This window comes from Mustela lutreola, chromosome 13, assembly GCF_030435805.1.
Source record: "Mustela lutreola isolate mMusLut2 chromosome 13, mMusLut2.pri, whole genome shotgun sequence".
Classification (NCBI taxonomy): Eukaryota; Metazoa; Chordata; class Mammalia; order Carnivora; family Mustelidae; genus Mustela; species Mustela lutreola.
The window spans coordinates 69,273,330-69,292,913 of record NC_081302.1 but is presented as its reverse complement, the minus strand read 5'-3'; the positions used below and the strand labels follow the sequence as shown (position 1 = coordinate 69,292,913).

Sequence of the window (19,584 nt, the reverse complement as noted above, 5' to 3'; positions counted from 1 at the left end):
GTGACCGTCTGCATCTCCTGCTTAAGAATTCAGCCCAGGGCCGTCGCCTCAAAGGACAGCGCGGAGAACGGGACATGCTGGCATGCAGACAGGCACTAGGGAAATCACACGGTGTCTCCGAGTTCCTGGCTTTGTTCCGGTTCAATCCCAGTGCTATCCACTGGAGTCTCTGCCTGTCTCCTTCCTCCCCAGTCCCATCTTTCCTATTCCTCCCCTCCCCTGCCAGCCCATTCTGGAAGGGCCTTCTGTTTGTTGACAATCCAGGTCTTTAAAGCGGCTGACCTGAAGCTCCCTGTGGGGCTGCCCACATAACAACATCCCTTGCTCAAACCTCTCCCCTCTTTTTTCCACATGAATTGTAAATGCCATCAGAAAATGACAGACTGGGGCAAATAGTAAGACTTTTTTTTCCCCTTATATACCGTACTTCACACAATACTTTTTCCTCCTAATTACAGAACTTGTTGGACACTAATGAACTTGTGTGTAGTGAACGTGGATAGAATTCAAGGCATTTAAATATTTTTATTTTCAATTCATTATCTGAAGTCTGCATATTGTTCTTATTTCTTGGGGGAGAAAGAACTGAAATTTCTGACAACTTTTAGATAGGTAAGAGGGTTCATAAATTTCCACAGCTACTAAAAATTAAGCTTCTGTTCCCATGGGGGAATGTTAAAATGTTAATAATCTTATAACCTTAAAAACCCATTTCTAGGTAAAAGAAGCACAAAAATATACCTTGATGAATCTCCTGTGGAATCCTCCTTTAAATTCTTTTTTCTGTGTCCGTCTAGCCAATAACTCGGGTGTGAACAAAAGGCAGATCACGGACCTTGTCGATCAGAGTATACAAATCAATGCACATTGTTTTGTGGTCACAGCAGATAATCGCTATATCCTCATCTGTGGATTCTGGGATAAGAGCTTCAGAGTTTACTCTACAGAAACAGGTAAGGTTAACCACAAAATACCTTATTCTCTTCAAAATGGCCTATTGTTACACCCAGGGCTTAAAATAAAATCATGTTTAATAATGTAGGCATTTTCATCTTGAGTGCCACATTAAGTGTTCACATTGTAAGTAACCCATTATAATTCTATCCATTCCAAACCTTTGCATGAGTCCTGATTTCACAGGACAAATGGGACTGTTGTCCCTTCCCCAAACCAAGTCCAGTAAAGGACCTTAAACCTCCCCTTAGTCTGGCCCGACCCCTGAAGAATGAAAATCACGATTGTGTTGTTTTCTAAATCATGTCCTTAAAAATCCCAAGGAACACTCTTGTATCATTTCCCAGAAGAAATTCAGGAAAGCATCCATGGCTAGATTTGAATTAGCTTATAAATTTTCATGTTTACACATTTACTTTTCACAAATTTAGTAAAATAAAGTTAAGCTTATTACCATTTAAAGAAAAATGGCAAAATGAATTAAACCTAGTGTTTCTGTGTTTCAGGGAAATTAACTCAGATCGTGTTTGGCCACTGGGATGTGGTCACGTGCCTGGCCAGGTCTGAGTCCTACATAGGTGGGGACTGCTACATTGTGTCTGGGTCTCGAGATGCTACCCTGCTTCTCTGGTACTGGAGTGGGCGGCACCATATCATAGGAGACAACCCTAATAGCAGTGAGTATTTGTCTAGAAGTGTCCCATCAGACTACAAGTTTCTTTAAACATATTTTGCTTTTTTAAATTTTTCTAACAGCTTTTCCTAGGGTTGTAAGGATTTTAAAATCTGAAAGCTTTAAGTGGCAAAAATCTTTGTTAGAATGTCGCTATGGTCAAAGTGAAAAAAGAGCAATTACTGTAACCTTCAACTTGGGGAAAGTCCCAGGTCCCCTCACATCAACCCTGTCATTGGCAGCCCTCCCCCAGTGTCCAAATGTCTCTATCCTTCAGAAATTTCCTTCAGTATCACCTAGTCCATTAAACTTCATATAATTTCTCTCAAATGAATATATTCTCTCCCTCCTCTGAATTCCTAAAAGGTTTTATCTGTGTCTCAATGAGGACACTTATTACTTTCTACCACATGTCTAGTATCTCCGTGTATTCATTTAACGATGATTGAGTACTCCCTTCAAACTAGGCTTTGGAATGGCAAAAACTGAATAAGATAGTTGCTTTGCTTGTGATGATTCCTAAGTATTTTTTATTCATCAATGCTCCTAAGATATCCTGTAGAGAAAAAAATGGGGGGACTGCAGAGTAAAATAATTTTAGAAAACACTGCATTTACTCTTACTCTCTAGGTAAGTTCTGAATGTCTTACTTAAACAAACATATCTATTGAAATTTTATTAACCCCCAATTTCTCAAACATGTTTTTCCATGATATCTTTTGCTCATGGCAGTACATTTAAAAATTATTCTTTGGAACTGTTGTTCTGAGGAAACACTAAAATGAATCATGAGGCTCTCCCTTTCCATTTTAAATTTCTGGTTCCTGGCATAGTGACACACATAATAGGGTTTTCAACATTGTTAAATGAAGGACTAGATAAGAGATTGCCTAGAAATAATCGCTGTTATTAATTACCAAGCTTTCAATAGTTTCAGTGCAAAGATTTCCTATGAAATAGAGTATGGTGTCTGTAAGGTGTTGATAATGGTGAGTACCTATAAACCAGGGCAATTCATACATTGGTCACAGCTTACACAGTACTTCCGAAAAAAACTGAACCATGAGTTTGGCTCTGTTTATGACAAGAGAGCAATAAGAGTTTTCTAGGAATGCTGTGTGTCTGCCACTGAAATATTTAAGAGTAGACGACAAATGGGCAAGAAACTCTCTTTCAGGTGCGTGGTCGGAGGCTGCCACCCCTGGTCTGTTCATTCCAGCCTGTGAGAATGCTGAGGATGGAAGCCCAGGTGTATGTCTGTCTGTCCTTCAAGTCCCACCCGCTCCCGCTCTTACACATTTTGACAGGAATATTGCAAAAAGAGGAAATGGCTTTCAATTGATAGGAACAAACTCCCTATCATAGTAGAGAAAAAATGAAATGAAATATATAGAGACATATAGATATATAGATATATGAATGAAGATCGTGGGAGATGAACTAGATGAGACCAAATATCACGCAAGGTTTCACGCTTGCTGCAGATGAAGAACCTCAAGGTGCATCATGGAGTAACGGCTCTTAGCATAGACACTGAGTAAGAGAAAGGGTGTGCGTTATGCACATCAGCCTCTGCTCTAAGTTGTGAACTAAGATATGATACTGGCTTAAGGGAAAAAAATATTCAGTGTTGCTTGATTTCCAGCCAGCTCAAATAGTTAGCTGCCAAATCCACATTATAACAAATATCATACTCTAACTACTAAAAAGTTAGCCTCCTTATTTATTCCTTTGTAAAGCTACACCCTTAAAAAAAAAAAAAACCAGAAACTTCATTTTTAGCAGAATTCTAGTGTGTGTATGTATGCGTGTGTGCAGATGCATGTGTGGATAAGACCCTTGATCTACCACGGATGGCTTTCTTATTCTCAAGCATGGTACATTATCAGCTGTATTTCATGTAAATTTATTTTTGCGTATTTACAAATCTTCATTTTTGTAGTAGTGTAGTATTCATTAGAAAAACTTATCTAAGCAACAGGTCTGTGTAGTATCTTCCATCTATATTGATAAAAATTAGAAGTTTTTAGATAACAGTGTTTTGTTTTTTTTTTAAGAAACAGAATAGTGCTTTAAATCTCATTAACTAACATCTTCAAACTGGCACTCAGAAATGATGAAAATGATATTTCCAAAAAGAGGATTCATTTCTTGAAAGCTACTGTCTGTTAGCTGAGATAAGATATTTTATATATCATACTGCTCTGAGGTAAAGAATTTTTTTACATGTTAAATTATAGTAATTGTATTAGCTACTTAATTTGTGTGATTTTTCTGATGATCTTTTAAATGAAAAGATGATTAACGATGGTTGCTTTAGTCCATCGGTTATCAAGAAAAATTAAATGTAGTAATACTTAGAGTGGATAAGGTTCCTTACAACAGGAGCTATATAAATAAACATTTTATATTGACCCTTAAGAACAAAATTATGAATATTATATTTGTTAAGATGCAGGATTTTATTTAAGCTTTCAATAAGACAAGATTATCCTTAAGAAATTAAGAATATTATTGATGCATATCTTTTACTTTTGCCTCCATTTGTAAGAATTTATTTTTGGTCAAAACTATTGTAAATGACTTTGTAAAACCCACCCTGTCAAGAGTTTTGGACATTTAATATGGACTTACGTCATATGGCTTTATTTCATCCATCATCCTTAATGTAAGGGGGAAAAAATGCTCTTTTAGAATAAACAGGATGATCACCTGAAGTGTTAGGCAAGCAGCAAACATGCATTGAAGGCCTGCTGGGTGCTGGTCCGATCTTAGCCGCTGGGAAAGCGGGGTAGTCAGAGTCTCTGGCCTAGTATTACACTAATCACCAAACTGCTTTGTCTGCTTGAATGTCCTGAACATATTGAATACTTGTCACATGAATCATAAATTGCTATCAGATGATGTTTGGTATCATACTACAAAATGTTTGATCTTACATCTTGGGTACCAAATAATAATTACATTAAAAATGTATCAGCTTTTTACCATATGGATAATTATAATAATAATAAATTAATCATTAGTCATATCCAGTATTTGATAGATTTGACTGATTCATGTCTCCCTGAATCTGTTAAATTAGCCAACCTGGTAACACACGCATGATGAGAGGGACCACATACATTCGTCAATTCTCTCTCTATTTTTTTTTTTTTTTCGTAAAAGCAGGCACAGCACACACTGAATTGACTGTCACATCAGAGATCAGCCATGGGTGTTGACATAGACATAGTCCTTGCCATCAGAAAACTCACAACATGAAAGAAAAAGATTTTTTCTTCTGTCCCAGTTTAATCTATTCTAGCTACCAATTCACAGGTCAGAGAATCGGGCTGTATGTGTTTTCTATCTTTAATGCATTGCTACTCAAGACCAAAAAGCTGGTTATATCTAAATTCATTTTAAAGTGTGCAGCACAATGCCCTTAGGTTTTGAGGGTTGTATATATTAACCTAGACTTGAAGGGGAAAGTCCTAGTGTGAAACACAACATGCCAGTAGCCATTAGAATTCACGGTTTGGTCTTGGTGTGGACATTGAATTTCTTTGTATGTCAGAGGCTGAGTCATATTTATTCAGCACAACATAAAATGATAGGATTCACTTAATCACTTTCTCAAGATTAATTCAAGTGGCTCTCTAATATATTTGTGTCTCTTTTGCACTGTCATTATTCTTTTTTAATGGAGAGCTCTGTTAGTACCACAGAGGAAAATCTGAGTAATGTTTGTAGAATTTTTTAGGTAGGTGCAGAAAGTGTTTAGGGTTTCTTTGAGTCAAATATATTATTGTGGCTAATTCAGACATTTCAGAAAGTCTTTTCCTAATTATTTGTATATTTTTAATGGATTCACTACAAAGACGATGAACATTTAGAGGCAGATCATTAAAAAGAGTTTCAGACCATAAAAGAAATAAGCAGGTGCTACCTAGCTAGGTTTCAGCTGAATTACAGTTGTTTTATGAATATATTTTATAATGCTAATATCCAGTGTTACTCTTTCAAACTTGGGACTTTGACATTAGAAAATTTTCTTGGAGATTTAAATAGGTCCCTGACTAGATAACAGAATCACAGAGATGTGAGGGACAGATGCTTTCATCTGAAACACTCTTTTGCACAAATTCTGAAACTAATTTGGAAGTGATAAAAATTAATTTGCGCACTTTAATTGGAAGCAGCCTACTGCATGAAAGAAAGGAGAGCAGAGCAGGCAATTTGTGCTAAAAGCTGATTGAATTTTTTGTCAGGTAGGTATCTTGGACTTGGCCGCTTATCCTCCTGAGCCCCTCTTTGCAATATATTACAACCCATCTCTGACTGGTGTTCTTTAAAAGGATCAATGCTATTCCTGTTGAATCCCTGGAGCCCAAAATTTCATTGATCTTGGGACTTGACATTTCTCATTACGTGCTGTAGCTTCCAACAAGATAGTCACAAGAGGGGCAAGTCAACATTGTTGTCTCTTCAGCAGACACTTAAAATACACTAGGACCTCAGCTCCAAATCCAATTTGCTTTTAACGTGTGTGGTTTTAATGTTTATACCAGACACAGGATGGTTGGTAGAGAGTCTGCCGATACATACATAGGACATTTTTAAAATCCTAGCCGTAGGAAACTTTGGAAGAGAATTTACTTCTCGCCTTTTCAGATCACATCTACAGATATTCGAGTGACACGAATAAGACATGATTATGCCTTTTCAATTTCACTTTTTAAAAATAAGTCTTCTAGCTCTTGTATGAGCATTATGCAAACTCTGAAACGAGAAGCCCATTGAAAAGGAGACTCCAGGCTCCCATTGTGTGAGCTTCAGCTCTGGACACTGACCGTCCTGCCAGCCACAGCCTGTCACTAAACATCTGCCAAATCCTGCCCCTCTCTTTGTTTGCATCCAGCCTTCTCTTACTGCGGCTATCCTGGTGCCCAGCTCCGTGAGCACCGCTAACCGGTGGTATCGTACCAGATGAAAGCCTGGACAAAGAACAGCCCACAGATATCTTTAACACAGATGTATGTTTGCGTCACTTCCCAGACCAAGGGATCTTATCTAGGGCTTATGAAATGTATCAGAGGGAGCATAGTGACATGTGAACGATTCCGAACTCCTAGGACTCTCAACAATGAGGTCTGTAATATAACATCCTTTTCCCAGCCTCGCATCCCCTCAGCCTAACATTAGGAGACTTTATAGGATTCCTGATTAAGAAGGGGGCTGAATGCCTCCTTGGTCAGTGCCTTTCCTCCCTTTATGGAACTGAGGCTGGAAGGCTCTTTGGCTTGAGTCAAAAGCAATATAGAAAAACACAGGAGTCGACTAATACGTTTCCGTGATCAGAGAACTTCAGATCCACACCAGGAGGGTTGGAGGTGTCTCTGGGCATCATGCAAAGCTCTGCCTCCTTGGATTATACGGTTGACTGTTTGGGGAAGGTAATGGCAGGACAGTAATGTCCTTGACCTAGATCCAGGCTCAGGACTTCAAGGGAAGAGATTTGTGCTGCTACGGCCATGCTCAAAGGTGGTCAGTATCTTCTCTCCCAGAGAAAAAGAACTTAGAGTGAATGAACAGCTATCTTCTGCTTTTCAGTGAGTATTCTGTGAGTATACGATAAAATGAAACCACACTAGAGGGCATTTTCCACCCCTGGGATGTTTTTATTTGGGTCACCTGTGACCTGTGGAAAATGTGGGACCAGGCATTCTTGGTGCTTGGGCCAGACCTCCACAAGTGGCTGAGGACAGAGTCTCCATAAGGGACAGCTCATGGACACAATTCTTCTGAGCTACCATAACAATTGTCTAACAGTTTTTTGTTTTTTTTTTTAAATAAATCTTGAAATTGGAGTACTGACTAAAATATGTATTTGGGGATTTCAAGTCATCCTGTTTTTATGTAGGTATAAACATGAGTGAAAATACCTTCCACGGGGATTCTGCAGAGAGCTAACAAAGGTGGCAGATAAAATCTGAATGTCATACATCATCGAGACGTTCATCCTCTGACTCCAGCAGAACTGCGCTGAGGGTCACAGATTGTAGAAACTCGGCTGTTTTTGTTTAACTCTTAATTCAGAAGGACCAAAGCTTCCCCCTGCGTATTAGTAGTCCCACAAATAAGGTTTAAAATAATAAGAACCATGAGTATCTTTACTTTGATCATTTCTCTAAAAGCAGAGACCATCTCACTGAAAAAGTTCTCGTCAGAGCCACGTGAATAACAACATCTAATATCTTCGTACTGTTTTCATCATCCATCCATTTTGAAAATATTGAAATGACTTTTGCTTAAAAATGGGGTGGAATCTGTTTATAATAAGCCTTTGATACTTGGAGTTTCCAAATGCTTGCCTCTAAGCAACCTCAGAATCGGGCGTGTTTGTTCTCTGTCACACGTGGTAATGCCATCACAGGGAGAGCTCGTGTGTCGAGGAGATGAGGGGGGACAAGGGTGACAGCGCTGCTGTCCTGGGGGGGGGCTCACCTGCACCTCCCTGTGCATAGGCCCTTTAACCCCCAGCTACATCCATCAATTGTGATGTGACAGTGACAGAATATTCCCAAGATTTTGAATGATTGTTGGGGTGTGTGACATCTGTCCCTGGCAATGAAATATCCCTGGCCGGGAAATATGCTTTCCCCCTGCTGCAGGGGGACATTCAACTCAGAAACCCCTGAAAAACATGTTATTTACTTTCTTCTAGTTTAAAGAGGGAAACATTGGTTTTTCAGGGCCCTAAACAATGGCCCCTAGTAGTTAAGTTCCACAGTTCATTCAAATGCTCTGGGGAGACTGTAATGAAAAAAAAATTTTTAACTTTCTAAATCAGATGCAAGCCTTTGAAAACCTTATTTCCTAATAGAAAATAGATTACATACACAAGGAATAGTTTTTATACATGTTTTTCAGTTCCCTGCAAGAGAACTAAATTGCTTTCTACTTTTTTCTGTAGCCTATAAGGGAAAAGTTTAGATAACTCTACTTTATGTAAATTTCATTAAGCATGTAATTTCAGGACTTTTCAGCTCACCAGCCTCTCCAACATAAAATAATCACTTAGAAAAATTAAGGATGGTATTACACAGAAAATCTTAATTCTCATTTTACCAGGGAATGCAAGGCATCTTTGAAGCATAATTTTATAAATACATTTCAGACAAATCCGGGACTGCTGACCAATATAAATGGATAGTTTGCCAATATGCCGTGCCAATATTATAGCCGTGTACATAAACTTAGAAGAAGATGACACACTCGCTCGGGCTGCTGTCCTCCTCTCCCATACTCCATCAGAGAGATGCCCCAAAGCAAAATGGAAACTGACAGATCTGGGAAAGCTCTCCTAAAACTGAGCAATTCCTGCAGAGACAGAAGATGGGTGGGTCTGAAGGAGGAGGTATTGGCAAACCAGAGGGAAGCGCATTACGTGCTTTGCAGGATGAGTTGTCTTAGAGGAGCTAAGGAGGAGCCCTTTTCCTCCAAAATTTCCCCAGATCTATTACTGCCTTCCCTCGGGCCACTGTGGGGCATAGAACTGTAGCGCCCCTGCAGCTGCTCAGTGCTGTGGGTCACATTGGTGCCAAGGGAGGGGCTATCCAGGAGACAGGCACTGTTACCAGCCCCTGAACATTCACTCCCGGCCCCCCTCACCCCCCAGCCCCCCTACCCCCCCACCCCCCGCCGCCTCCACAGTGAGGCCCAGACATCACAGCCCAGGAGGAGCTCAGAGCAGTGTCAACCCCAAAGCACAGGGTGGCTTTCTGAGAGACAAGAATTGGGAGTGGGCAGGGGCACCCCGTCCAGAATATAATTGACAGGGAAAAACAGGTCAGCATGCAAGCAAGCAAGCACTATTTAAAAAGATCACAAACTCAATGACCAGGTGAAGCAAGATGAACAAAAGAGAAAAGTACATAACTTTTTTTTTTTTTTTTTAAAGGCACATATCTGGGGCGCCTGGGTGGCTCAGTCGGTTAAGCGTCTTAATTTTGGTTTCAGCTCAGGTCTGATCTCAGGGTCATGAGATGGAGCCGCAGGCGGCTCCGTGATGAATATGGAGCCTGTTTGAGATTCACTCTCTCCTCTCCCTCTGCTTCTCCCAGCCCCAGCTCACTCATGCACACTCTCACTCTCTCTCTCAAAAAAGTATAAATAGGGGTGTCTGGGTGACTCAGTTGTTAAGCATCTGCCTTCAGCTCAGTTTATGATCTCAGGGTCCTGGGATCAAGCCCACATCGGGCTCCTTGCTTGGCAGGAACCTGCTTCTCCCTCTCCCACTCACCCTGCTTGTGTTCTCTCCCTCATTCACTGTCCCTCTCTTTCTGTCAAGTAAATAAATAAAATTTCGTGTGTGTGTGTGTGTGTGTGTGTGTGTCTATAAAGGCATAAGTCCAAGATGTAAGAAAGAGCACCAAAGTTACTGGCAATGTTTTATATTTCTTAAACTAGGAGGTGAGTACAACTGAATTTATTCTGTTCTTTTAATTTTATACATATGTTATAAATATTTAACATGTTATGTAACTGATTTTTAAATATTTATTTCTGAAAACAAAGGAAGATCAGGTATCTTTGTGGAGGCTACCAAAGCAAAAAGAATTTGTGACCTTAGAGGAAGAAAATTAATCTACAAAAATGTTCCTCAAACTTCACTATTACACTGTCCCCTTTTAAGGACAACAAAGTAGTCATTAACCTCCCCCACCCCCACAAAAAAACTGACTCTGAGGAATGTATTCTTGGACCCCATAAACAAGTTTAAAAAATACTGAATTAATTAGTTCATCTTAATTTTTAAAGCATATGTCAATTTTAATTCGCCACAGCATAAATTTTTGACAACAAAGAGAGAGCTCATCTTTAATAACTGGTTAACAAATATGTTTAGAAAATCATCAAAGTATAAATCTGGATTTTAAAATTTTCCATGGAACTTTTCACTCCCAAGAAAACATCCACAGAGCCCAGGGTACACAGACCCTAGTTTGAGGAATACCAAGAATTCTGGGGGAGTTGCAGTTACAAGACCAAGTTCCAACGTGCCTTTTCAAGGAGAAAAAGTGATGGTCAATAATCCATTGAAGATGAAATAATTTATTTGTAAATATGCACAGAGGCGTATTTATGTGTACTACTTCCTTATGTTTGCTAAGCTGATACTGTAGAGTCAACTAAACCACACATCCTTATAAACCAATGTCAGACAATATGAGTCAGCTGGAACTGTTTACAAACAAAAACAGAAATAGGCAACATAAGACATTAATAAGCGTGATGTTAATGCAAAATGGAAGTAGTGGGGTATTACAAGGCATTGATAAATAATTTGTTGAATATCATTGAGTGGGTCAGGTCCAACCTGTACTGTTACTGTTTCACATCCTCCTTTCTGATCACCCCACCTTCAGCAGAATTTCACTGCAGTGAGTCTTTTAAAGGTCCTCACATACACCCAGGATGGCCAACATGGGCTTTCTTTTCCCACCTACCAAGGGAACCACCAAGAACCCTACACAGGTTGGCACCATTAGCCCGTTCGCCTTCCATAGTGCCTCTGTGACTTGCCATTGTTTCCTTTTCCTTCACAAGTCTGCACCCAAGTCTGTAGAGACCTCTCATCTCTCTCCCAGATGGGCTTCTCCAAACGGTCTGACCCAATAAGATAATGTTGGGCGTGCCGCCCTCTCAACTTTGCTGATCCTTCTCACAAGTCTTTGTGCAGGTTACTCACCAGACATTCTGATGCTCTTTATGCGGAGGTCTTTGGATCCCTGCTATCTCTGTGCATATAATCTGTTCTTCCTCACACTTGGCATTGTCCGGTGGGAAGCCTGGGAAAGGCCATAGTTGTTACTGATGAGTTTGCAAGAGTTCCATGTTATGCCTTACACCTCTTTACACTTCCAGCTCCGAGCCTGCTTAGAAGAATGCCTGTCACTTAAAAATCATTTACTTAATGATTGTGAAAGCACTTGGCAGTGAAAATGCTTACGTCGTGTAACAGAGCTGGACTTGTTGGCTAGCTTCGATTTAATATTAAGTCAGGTGGAAACTTAAGATGATCATCTCTTCTTTCCCTTCACTACTTTTCCCTCCCCTCAAAATCAAAGCTCCTCAGCATATGTTGTTGGAGATTGTAGAGAACATTTTTAAATGGGTAAGAGCATGAGTTTCAAAATTAGATAGTTCTGGGTTCAATTCCAACACTTGCTAGCTGTTTGAATTTGTGCAGGTTGAATAACCTTGCAAAGCCTTGGTTTCTACGCTATAAAATAGAGATAATAACAGTACCTGTCTCATATGACCTTTGCCATAATTAAATGAGATAATGCATATAAATGCTGTGGCAGGTTTGGTGTCTATTCTTAACAGTGGGAAAAGCAGGGTAGCTATGTGTCATGATGTTGTTACAACATATCCGTTAACTTACTCAAGTCACCTGAATGACCCGTATTGTAGGGTTACTGTAGTAGTTAGTAGTTTACAGGTGAGAAAACCGCAGAGAGGTTAAGCCACCAGCTCATGATCACACGGCTAGTAAATGCTCTTAATAAGCATTAACGATTTTTAAATGTTTGATTTAATGGTATAGCCCTTCGTTTCTGGCATCAGTCTGTACTAACCCACTGCTGCTGTTTCCTTGCAGGTGACTATCCTGCACCCAGAGCTGTCCTCACAGGCCATGACCATGAAGTTGTCTGTGTTTCTGTCTGTGCCGAACTTGGACTTGTTATCAGTGGTGCTAAAGGTCAGAAGGCATTTCCTTCATTTTAGGTCTTTTAAAACGGTACTGTTTTCTCAAGCTAACTGTGATTTATGATTTATTGCCTTTGGGAGGCTCTCTACAGACAATGGAATCCTTGGGTTCCTTGTAACTGTTTTGTTTTCTTATTAATATTTACTAGTACTAATATGGAACATACATAAAATTTTATGTGGTATTTTGTGGTCACCAGCATTCTAGCCAGGACACTGGTAAATTAAACTGCAGCACATCCCTACGATGCAGCCATTAAAAAGAACATATAAAAGGTGGGGGGAGGTACCGTGAGGCAATGGGAGTCCTGGGGGCATCAGGTTGCTTCTCAGACATAACCTTGGACCCACCTCCCACCAGAGCCCCTTCCTTCCTAAGGCCCAGGGCTATATTGAGGTTGGTGGGAAAGGAAACATGATTACTTGGCGGGGGGGTTACTTTTTGTGGAAAAAGTGTGGTGTCAAGAAAAGGCAGGAAACTCAGATTCCCATCCTAGATCAGATGCCCAATTCTCCGTGGTGAGGCTCTGGGGCAGGAAGGAGCCTGGGGCTCAGGAGAAATGGCAGAATACCAGAGGGGCTGAGTGGGTACTTGTGGTGGCAGAGCTAGGGAGAGAGAAGGCTGGCAGGCGGGCAGGCCAGTGGATTTGCCATGTGTATTTTATTCTGGGGGTAGTAGGAAGCCACTGAAGTTTTTTTAAGCAAAGTGATGTGATGATCAGATTTGGTTTTTAGGAGCTTATCCTGGCTGCTTTATGGAAAATGGATGTAATGCCTGAAGGTTAGAGACTGTTTTTTTCACTTTTATATCTAAGAGTAAATGACCCCACATAGGATATTTTCAATAAATGTCTTTTTAATCAAAAAAGGAAAGAGCAACAATATGTGTAACGTTATTCTATCCTGTAAAGTGAAAAGGAAAAGAAAACAAAGACACATAGTAGGTATAGGGAAAAAATGGTATTTTCTAAAGGCAGCAGGTGATATGAGAGGTGATTGCTATTTTCTTTTTCTCCCGAATTTTCTTTTGGTAATCAGGAAAAAACTTAGCCTTATAATGCCACTTGTTTCGTAAACTACATATCTACTGGAGTCAATTGGAACAGAAATGAAATGCATTAACTCTCTTTGTGAGGTGGTTTTGTTGGCGGGTGGGTAATACCAAACTATATGAACCAGTTATTTCTGTCAACTTGCCTAGTGAAATTTTTATCTTATCAACACAATTTCTCCTTGGGGAGGGGTGGGTGCAGAGGAAAATAAGTCACCCCCAGCCTACTTTTATACTCTTGCCTCATTGTTTATATTCACAGACAAAACGTGTTTCAGCTGTCTGAATTACTTGATTAAGTATCTTAATTTTGCCTTTTACATTTTGTGTATGGATTATGGAGAAGGTAAAATTCCTTTGATAGCAATGTATTTATATGATACAATGCTGAAGTTTTGATGATACTCAAGAAAATTAGCAGTTGTTTTGGTCATTCTCCTAAACTTTTGAGAAACATAACTAAAAAAGAAAACTTCCAAAAACAAAAACTAAAAAAGAAAACTTCGGGACATTCAGTCTTCTCTTGTCACATTATCTATGAGGTGTATCCTTTTTTATGAATATTATCTCATGAAGGAAAAGACCAAGTATTTCCCTAGATAAAAAATTGGGAAGATCTGTGTGTGTTAACAGCTCCCTGTATTCAATCTGGGTTTTGTTGTTGTTATTGTTGTTGTTTGTTTGTTTTAATATATAAATATATATATATTTTTTAATTCAATTAGCCAACATATAGGACATCATTAGTTTCAGATGTAGTGCTCAACAATTCATCAGTCGCATCTATGATCTGTTTAAATATACCATCTGTGCTTGGCTTCTGCCAGCCTTACCTCTTTCCTTTCTGCCTTCTTGCAACAAATCAGAGTGTACATAGCCAGGTAGGGTTTGTGGGTTAGTGAGTGTTCATATGTGACTTGTCACGAATGACTGTGGCCGTGGATTTCTTCCTTCTGCAGAGGGCCCTTGCCTTGTCCACACCATCACTGGAGATTTGCTGCGAGCCCTTGAAGGACCAGAAAACTGCTTGTTCCCGCGCTTGATTTCCGTTTCTAGCGAAGGCCACTGTATCATATACTATGAACGAGGGCGATTCAGCAATTTCAGCATTAACGGGAAACTTCTGGCTCAGATGGAGATCAACGATTCAACCAGGGTAAATCTTCATATTCAGTGCTAAACAGGGACTGAAGCCAAGAGATAGATCGACCTTCTTACATTAAACAATTTATAATAGAATTTCTCAGGTATCCAGATAAATAAATGTGTGCTGGTTTGTTTTTTAAGATATTATGTATTTATTTGAGAGAAAGAGCATGGGTGGGGTGGAGGGGTGAAGGAGAGAGAGAAGCAGATTCCCCGCTGAGCGAGGGGATGGAGACAGGAAGGGGCGACCCTGAGATCACCACCTGAGCTGAAGGCAGAAGCTGAACCATCTGAGCCACCCAGGTGCCCCAAATGTGTGCTGGTTTTAAAAGCCTGTAAATTCATGTAGATGAGTGCTTTGAACAAACCCAAAGTGCATTTAATCCCAAGTAGTTAACTCAGTGAATTAGGTTTTAAAGATGATAGCTTTTGTTTGATTAGAGGTCAGACCCCTAAGGAGATTTTTCTTCGGCTCCTTTATATACAGTGCTGCACCCCTGACATTAAAAGTGAGTTGATTGTCAAAGAATCTTACCTTTAGGGCCCCAGACCACAATTACATGTTCCAGACTGCCGTTCACTCAGAAATGAATTGTGATGGTTGCTTTATCGTTATTAGAAACTGTTTTGAAATATGCTTCTGCCATTTGTTCTGAAAGTCTTGACATTGTTCATGTTCAGGACTTAACAAAACATCATGTTACTTAATTCTCAAGTTCTTCCTGAATTAGATTGATAATATTCTCTCTGGGACCTCTGTTATTTTGTAACCGTAATTGGTTTTAATAAGACCCTTTGTTTATGTAAGAACCCTGATGAATTCCACATTGGAAATTTTGTGAACTGGACTTCAGGCAACTTGGACAAATGGCTAAATGTAGATAATAATTATGAGAGAATTGGATCGAGGGCTTTTCAGTAATGAACATTGACCATCTGGGAAAAACTGAGAGAAATTGTTGTTTCTCTGCGTTTTCCAAAGGCCATTCTCCTGAGCAGTGATGGCCAGAACCTGGTGACCGGAGGCGACAACGGTGTGGTGGAGGTCTGGCAGGCCTGTGACTTCAAGCAGCTGTACATTTACCCCGGATGTGATGCTGGCATTAGAGCAATGGACTTGTCCCATGACCAGAGGTGAGCCCCATCAGGGAGAAACGTAATCATGTCAGGACTATCACTGAAAGTTCTTTACATTCTACCAAGGGTGACAGGTGCTGTGAATAAGATTCCAGCACCCAGATGGAAGAAAGACTAGCACCGAAAAGGGTACGTGGAGGCGGGGAGGAAGTGCTATACGAAAGGATTCTGGTCAGAAGAAAACAGAGGAGGAAAGTCAGAAGGGGTGGTGGGCGGAAACAAGAAAGGAAGACATGGGTCTCAGGAAGAACCGGCACATGCAGACACTGCCCAAAACAGAATTATTCCCACCGACGTCTCTGTTCTAAGATCCTCACCCCGTCTCAGACAGGCCCCCCGGCTTCCATTCTGAAAAGGAGATTCATGCTTCTCTGCTCAGGTGTGTTTCAGCTTGAGACATGCTTGTAGCTAGCAATGCCCCCAGAACTGACCTCTGTTTGAAAAGCTACAAACACTCACCTGTTACTGAAACCATCCCTCCCCCCCCTTTCTTATGCACATATTCCTCATTTATGTTATTTTGTTACAGTTTATATATTTCCCCGAAACACTACAATTTTTTTTTGAAAGAATTGATGTGAGAGTTAAGCAATTAATAAAATTTTCCATTTTCCCTCTGTTGGCAACAGGATTTTACTAGTCCCTAAAACTCACCTTGGGGTTTACTGTAAAGGGAAAAGCATACTTGAAATATGAAGTCTAAAATTTCTAACAATTTAAACAATTTTAAACTCTATAATCTTAACAGGGTATGTAATTTCTTCTTTTTTCTGTATATTTATCAGAAATAAAAGCTTATTAACCAACTTTTTAAAACTATACGTATATTCTTTATAAAGATAGAGGTTTCAAAATATTATAAACAGTAAGGCTATACCACAAACTTAACAAAGCACCTACACAATCTAGTAAAATGGTACTGAAGTCATCAAGAAAATACAGTACCTCTTCGGGAAAGAAGTATTTTTGATATGCAGCCTAGCCTGTCTTTAAAGAAAACTTAAAAGAAACAATGTTCCAAAATGCTGCAGTCCCTATTCATGAGTAAATGGGAATGCTTTCTTGTGTAATTAGGTGTGGATACCTGAGTGTTTCTAAAGTATTTGAAATAAAGTGAGTAGATCCAGTGCTCTCCCTGACAGTCTTACGCACGCGTGTATTCATGCTGCCAACATTCGCTGTCATCACAGAGTAACACTACCAGGTACTAAGATTACTGACCCCCTAGGAGCTCAAATAATCATAGTAATTGTATATGAGGGAGGCAGGGACAGCATGTCAGGAGAAGGAGGTGACTGACTTCTGGAGGGGTGAGGAGGGCTTTCTTCATTAGGCATCAGGAGAGAGGGTCGGTGTCTCCAAAGAGGAGTGAAGAAAGACACTTGTCAGGTTTCTATTTCTATGTAAATCTCATCCCTAATTTCAGTTATTATTGTGTCTTACACTGTCCCTGATACGTTAGAGCAGAAGCACATGCACAGAAGTGATATACACACATTGAAGCTACTTCCCCGAAAAATACTTATCTGGTGAGCCGTCTGGTCCAAAACTAAACAACACTAGTCTGGCAGTCTGGGTCTGAGCAGGATCAATTCAAGTTCTCCAGGGAGAACCAGGAATAAATTATAATCCCGTGTCGATGGCCCCAAAACTAAGACCCAGGGGGAACTCAGAGATGGTAACAGGGTCTAATAGAAAGGAGCAGCCCCATCAGGGAGCTCACCTCATTCTTAACGACTGTCTCTGCTCTTCCAGGACGCTGATCACTGGCATGGCCTCTGGTAGCATCGTAGCTTTTAATATAGATTTTAATCGGTGGCATTATGAACATCAGAACAGATACTGAAGACAAATGAAGAACCAAAAGCCAAGTCAAAGCTGAGAGCACAAGTGCTTCATGGAAAGGCAATATCTCTGGTGGAAAAAACTCGTCTACATCGACCTCCGTTTGTACATTCCATCACACCCAGCAATAGCTGTACATTGTAGTCAGCAGCCATTTTCCTTTGTGTGTTTTTTCACGACTGAACACCAGCTGCTACCAAGCAAGCTTATATCATGTAAATTATATGAATTAGGAGATGTTTTGGTAATTATTTCATATATTGTTGTTTATTGAGAAAAGGTAGTAGGACGCGTCACAAGAGACTTTTGACAATTCTGAGGAACCTTGTGTCCAGTTGTTACAAAGTTTAAGCTTTGAACCTAACCTGCATCCCATTTCCAGCCTCTTTTCAAGCTGAGAAAAAAAAAAAAAAAAACACGTTTGATACTTTGTACATCAGATGCATCTTATTTAAAGGGATACTTTTGTAAAAGTAAAACCTTGTATAAAGAACAAAACGTTTCTTAATTTTATTGTGGAGTTACAACTTGCATGTTCTTTAATCCTGATGTCTTGATGGAACAGGTGCATTCACACTATGAAACAGAAAGATCTGTCCAAGGACACAGCTTGTATGAAAGGGTTGAATTTGGGCTCAATCAGTAATTTTTGACATTCTCACCAAATATGGTTTGCACTTTTTAATCTAAATTCATCCCTTCTAAGTGAAATTTGCTCATAAAGCATTTGGATACTAAGCCATTATTTGCCATTTTTGCTACTTTATACAAAGAAAATTCAGCCCTACCCTTCATAATTTGAAGACACAGCAGAAAGGGGGCTTAGGGATGAGGTCTTGGTTTTTATTGTATAAATAGGAGTCACGATCATTAGTTCCATAGTAATGACTTCCCAACTCCTGGACATCTCTTCCAGGGTCATCCTGCGGGCTTAGTGTGTGTACATTAGGGGAGGAGAATCTGATGCTAACTATTTTTGGTTCCGTTTTTTGGGGGGTTTTTTTGTTTTGTTTTTTGGTTTTTTTGTTTGTTTGTTTTCTTCCTCCTTGGTTCTCAAATAGCTTAGTTTCTTTAATAATGAGTCTGGCTTTATTATAACAATAACTGAGGTTATTCTTTTAGGTTCTTGTGCAATTCTCACCTAAAGCCACATTCTTAGCCTAAGGCACTTCATCTTTTATGATATAAAATGATGGGTATCAAATGATTTTCCATACCTTGTACTGATCAAGTTATACGCCCAGGGGTATATACACTTTATTCATGTTTCTTCTTTGTATATTTGGTGGCTGTATCGTCATAGATGTACATATTGTGTCGGTAGGGCTATGAGGCATGTTCCAGGAATGTAATTTTCTCAGAATTTATACTCACTTGCAGTCATTTATTTAAAAAGATACAACAAGATAATGGGTTCTTTGTATTGGCACTTTGCACCAGAAACATATCATTATTTATTGACGTGATTACTTATTTGTCATCCACCTTGTATTAGTAAGTTTTAGCACTGAATTCCTTCTTCATTGTTGTTTGTATTTATGATATTCTGAAATTCTGGGGGATCAGCGTAATGATTAAGTTATTCATCACCAGGCTGTAAGCAATATCTTGAGTTTGTAGCTTAGAATTGGGAGGATACTGAACATCTGGAAGACAAGTTCATTTCATCTTGAGATCATGGTGAAATATTTTGGATATATAAATTCCTTAAGCTATTGTAACCATGTTTTATTGCAAAGATGTAAAATATGCCAGATGTGTGTGAGTTGGAAATCAAAAAAAGAAAAATAAAATATGCAAAGAATTCACTGATTGTTTCACATTTCATTGGACACTTCACTAACATGCATTCATTATGTTGTCATACAAGTTTAAGAAATCAGCATCACCTCATATAAAGGCCTACGGCATCTCAAAACATGAACTAGAGTCCTAATGAGGTTCTGTAATTTGCTGAAACGTGAGCTTCTCTGCTTGACCATCTGGCAGGGATTTGGGGCAACAGTGACCAGAGGGA

At 39.6% G+C, this 19,584-nt stretch overlaps 1 protein-coding gene across 12 annotated transcripts in view; it reads left to right on the top strand.

The window, feature by feature from the left end:
• NBEA (neurobeachin) overlaps positions 1 to 19,375 on the top strand; it is a 685,682-nt gene extending 666,307 nt beyond the window's left edge. For all 12 annotated transcript variants that reach the window (XM_059144025.1, XM_059144024.1, XM_059144021.1 and 9 more), the window contains 6 exons: positions 798 to 953; positions 1,461 to 1,631; positions 12,279 to 12,380; positions 14,399 to 14,595; positions 15,568 to 15,719; positions 17,478 to 19,375. In XM_059144025.1, the coding sequence (XP_059000008.1) occupies positions 798 to 953; positions 1,461 to 1,631; positions 12,279 to 12,380; positions 14,399 to 14,595; positions 15,568 to 15,719; positions 17,478 to 17,568 (869 nt within the window). In that variant the 3' untranslated portion in view covers positions 17,569 to 19,375. The remainder of the gene's footprint in view (positions 1 to 797; positions 954 to 1,460; positions 1,632 to 12,278; positions 12,381 to 14,398; positions 14,596 to 15,567; positions 15,720 to 17,477) is intronic.
• Positions 19,376 to 19,584: the final 209 nt, after the last annotated feature.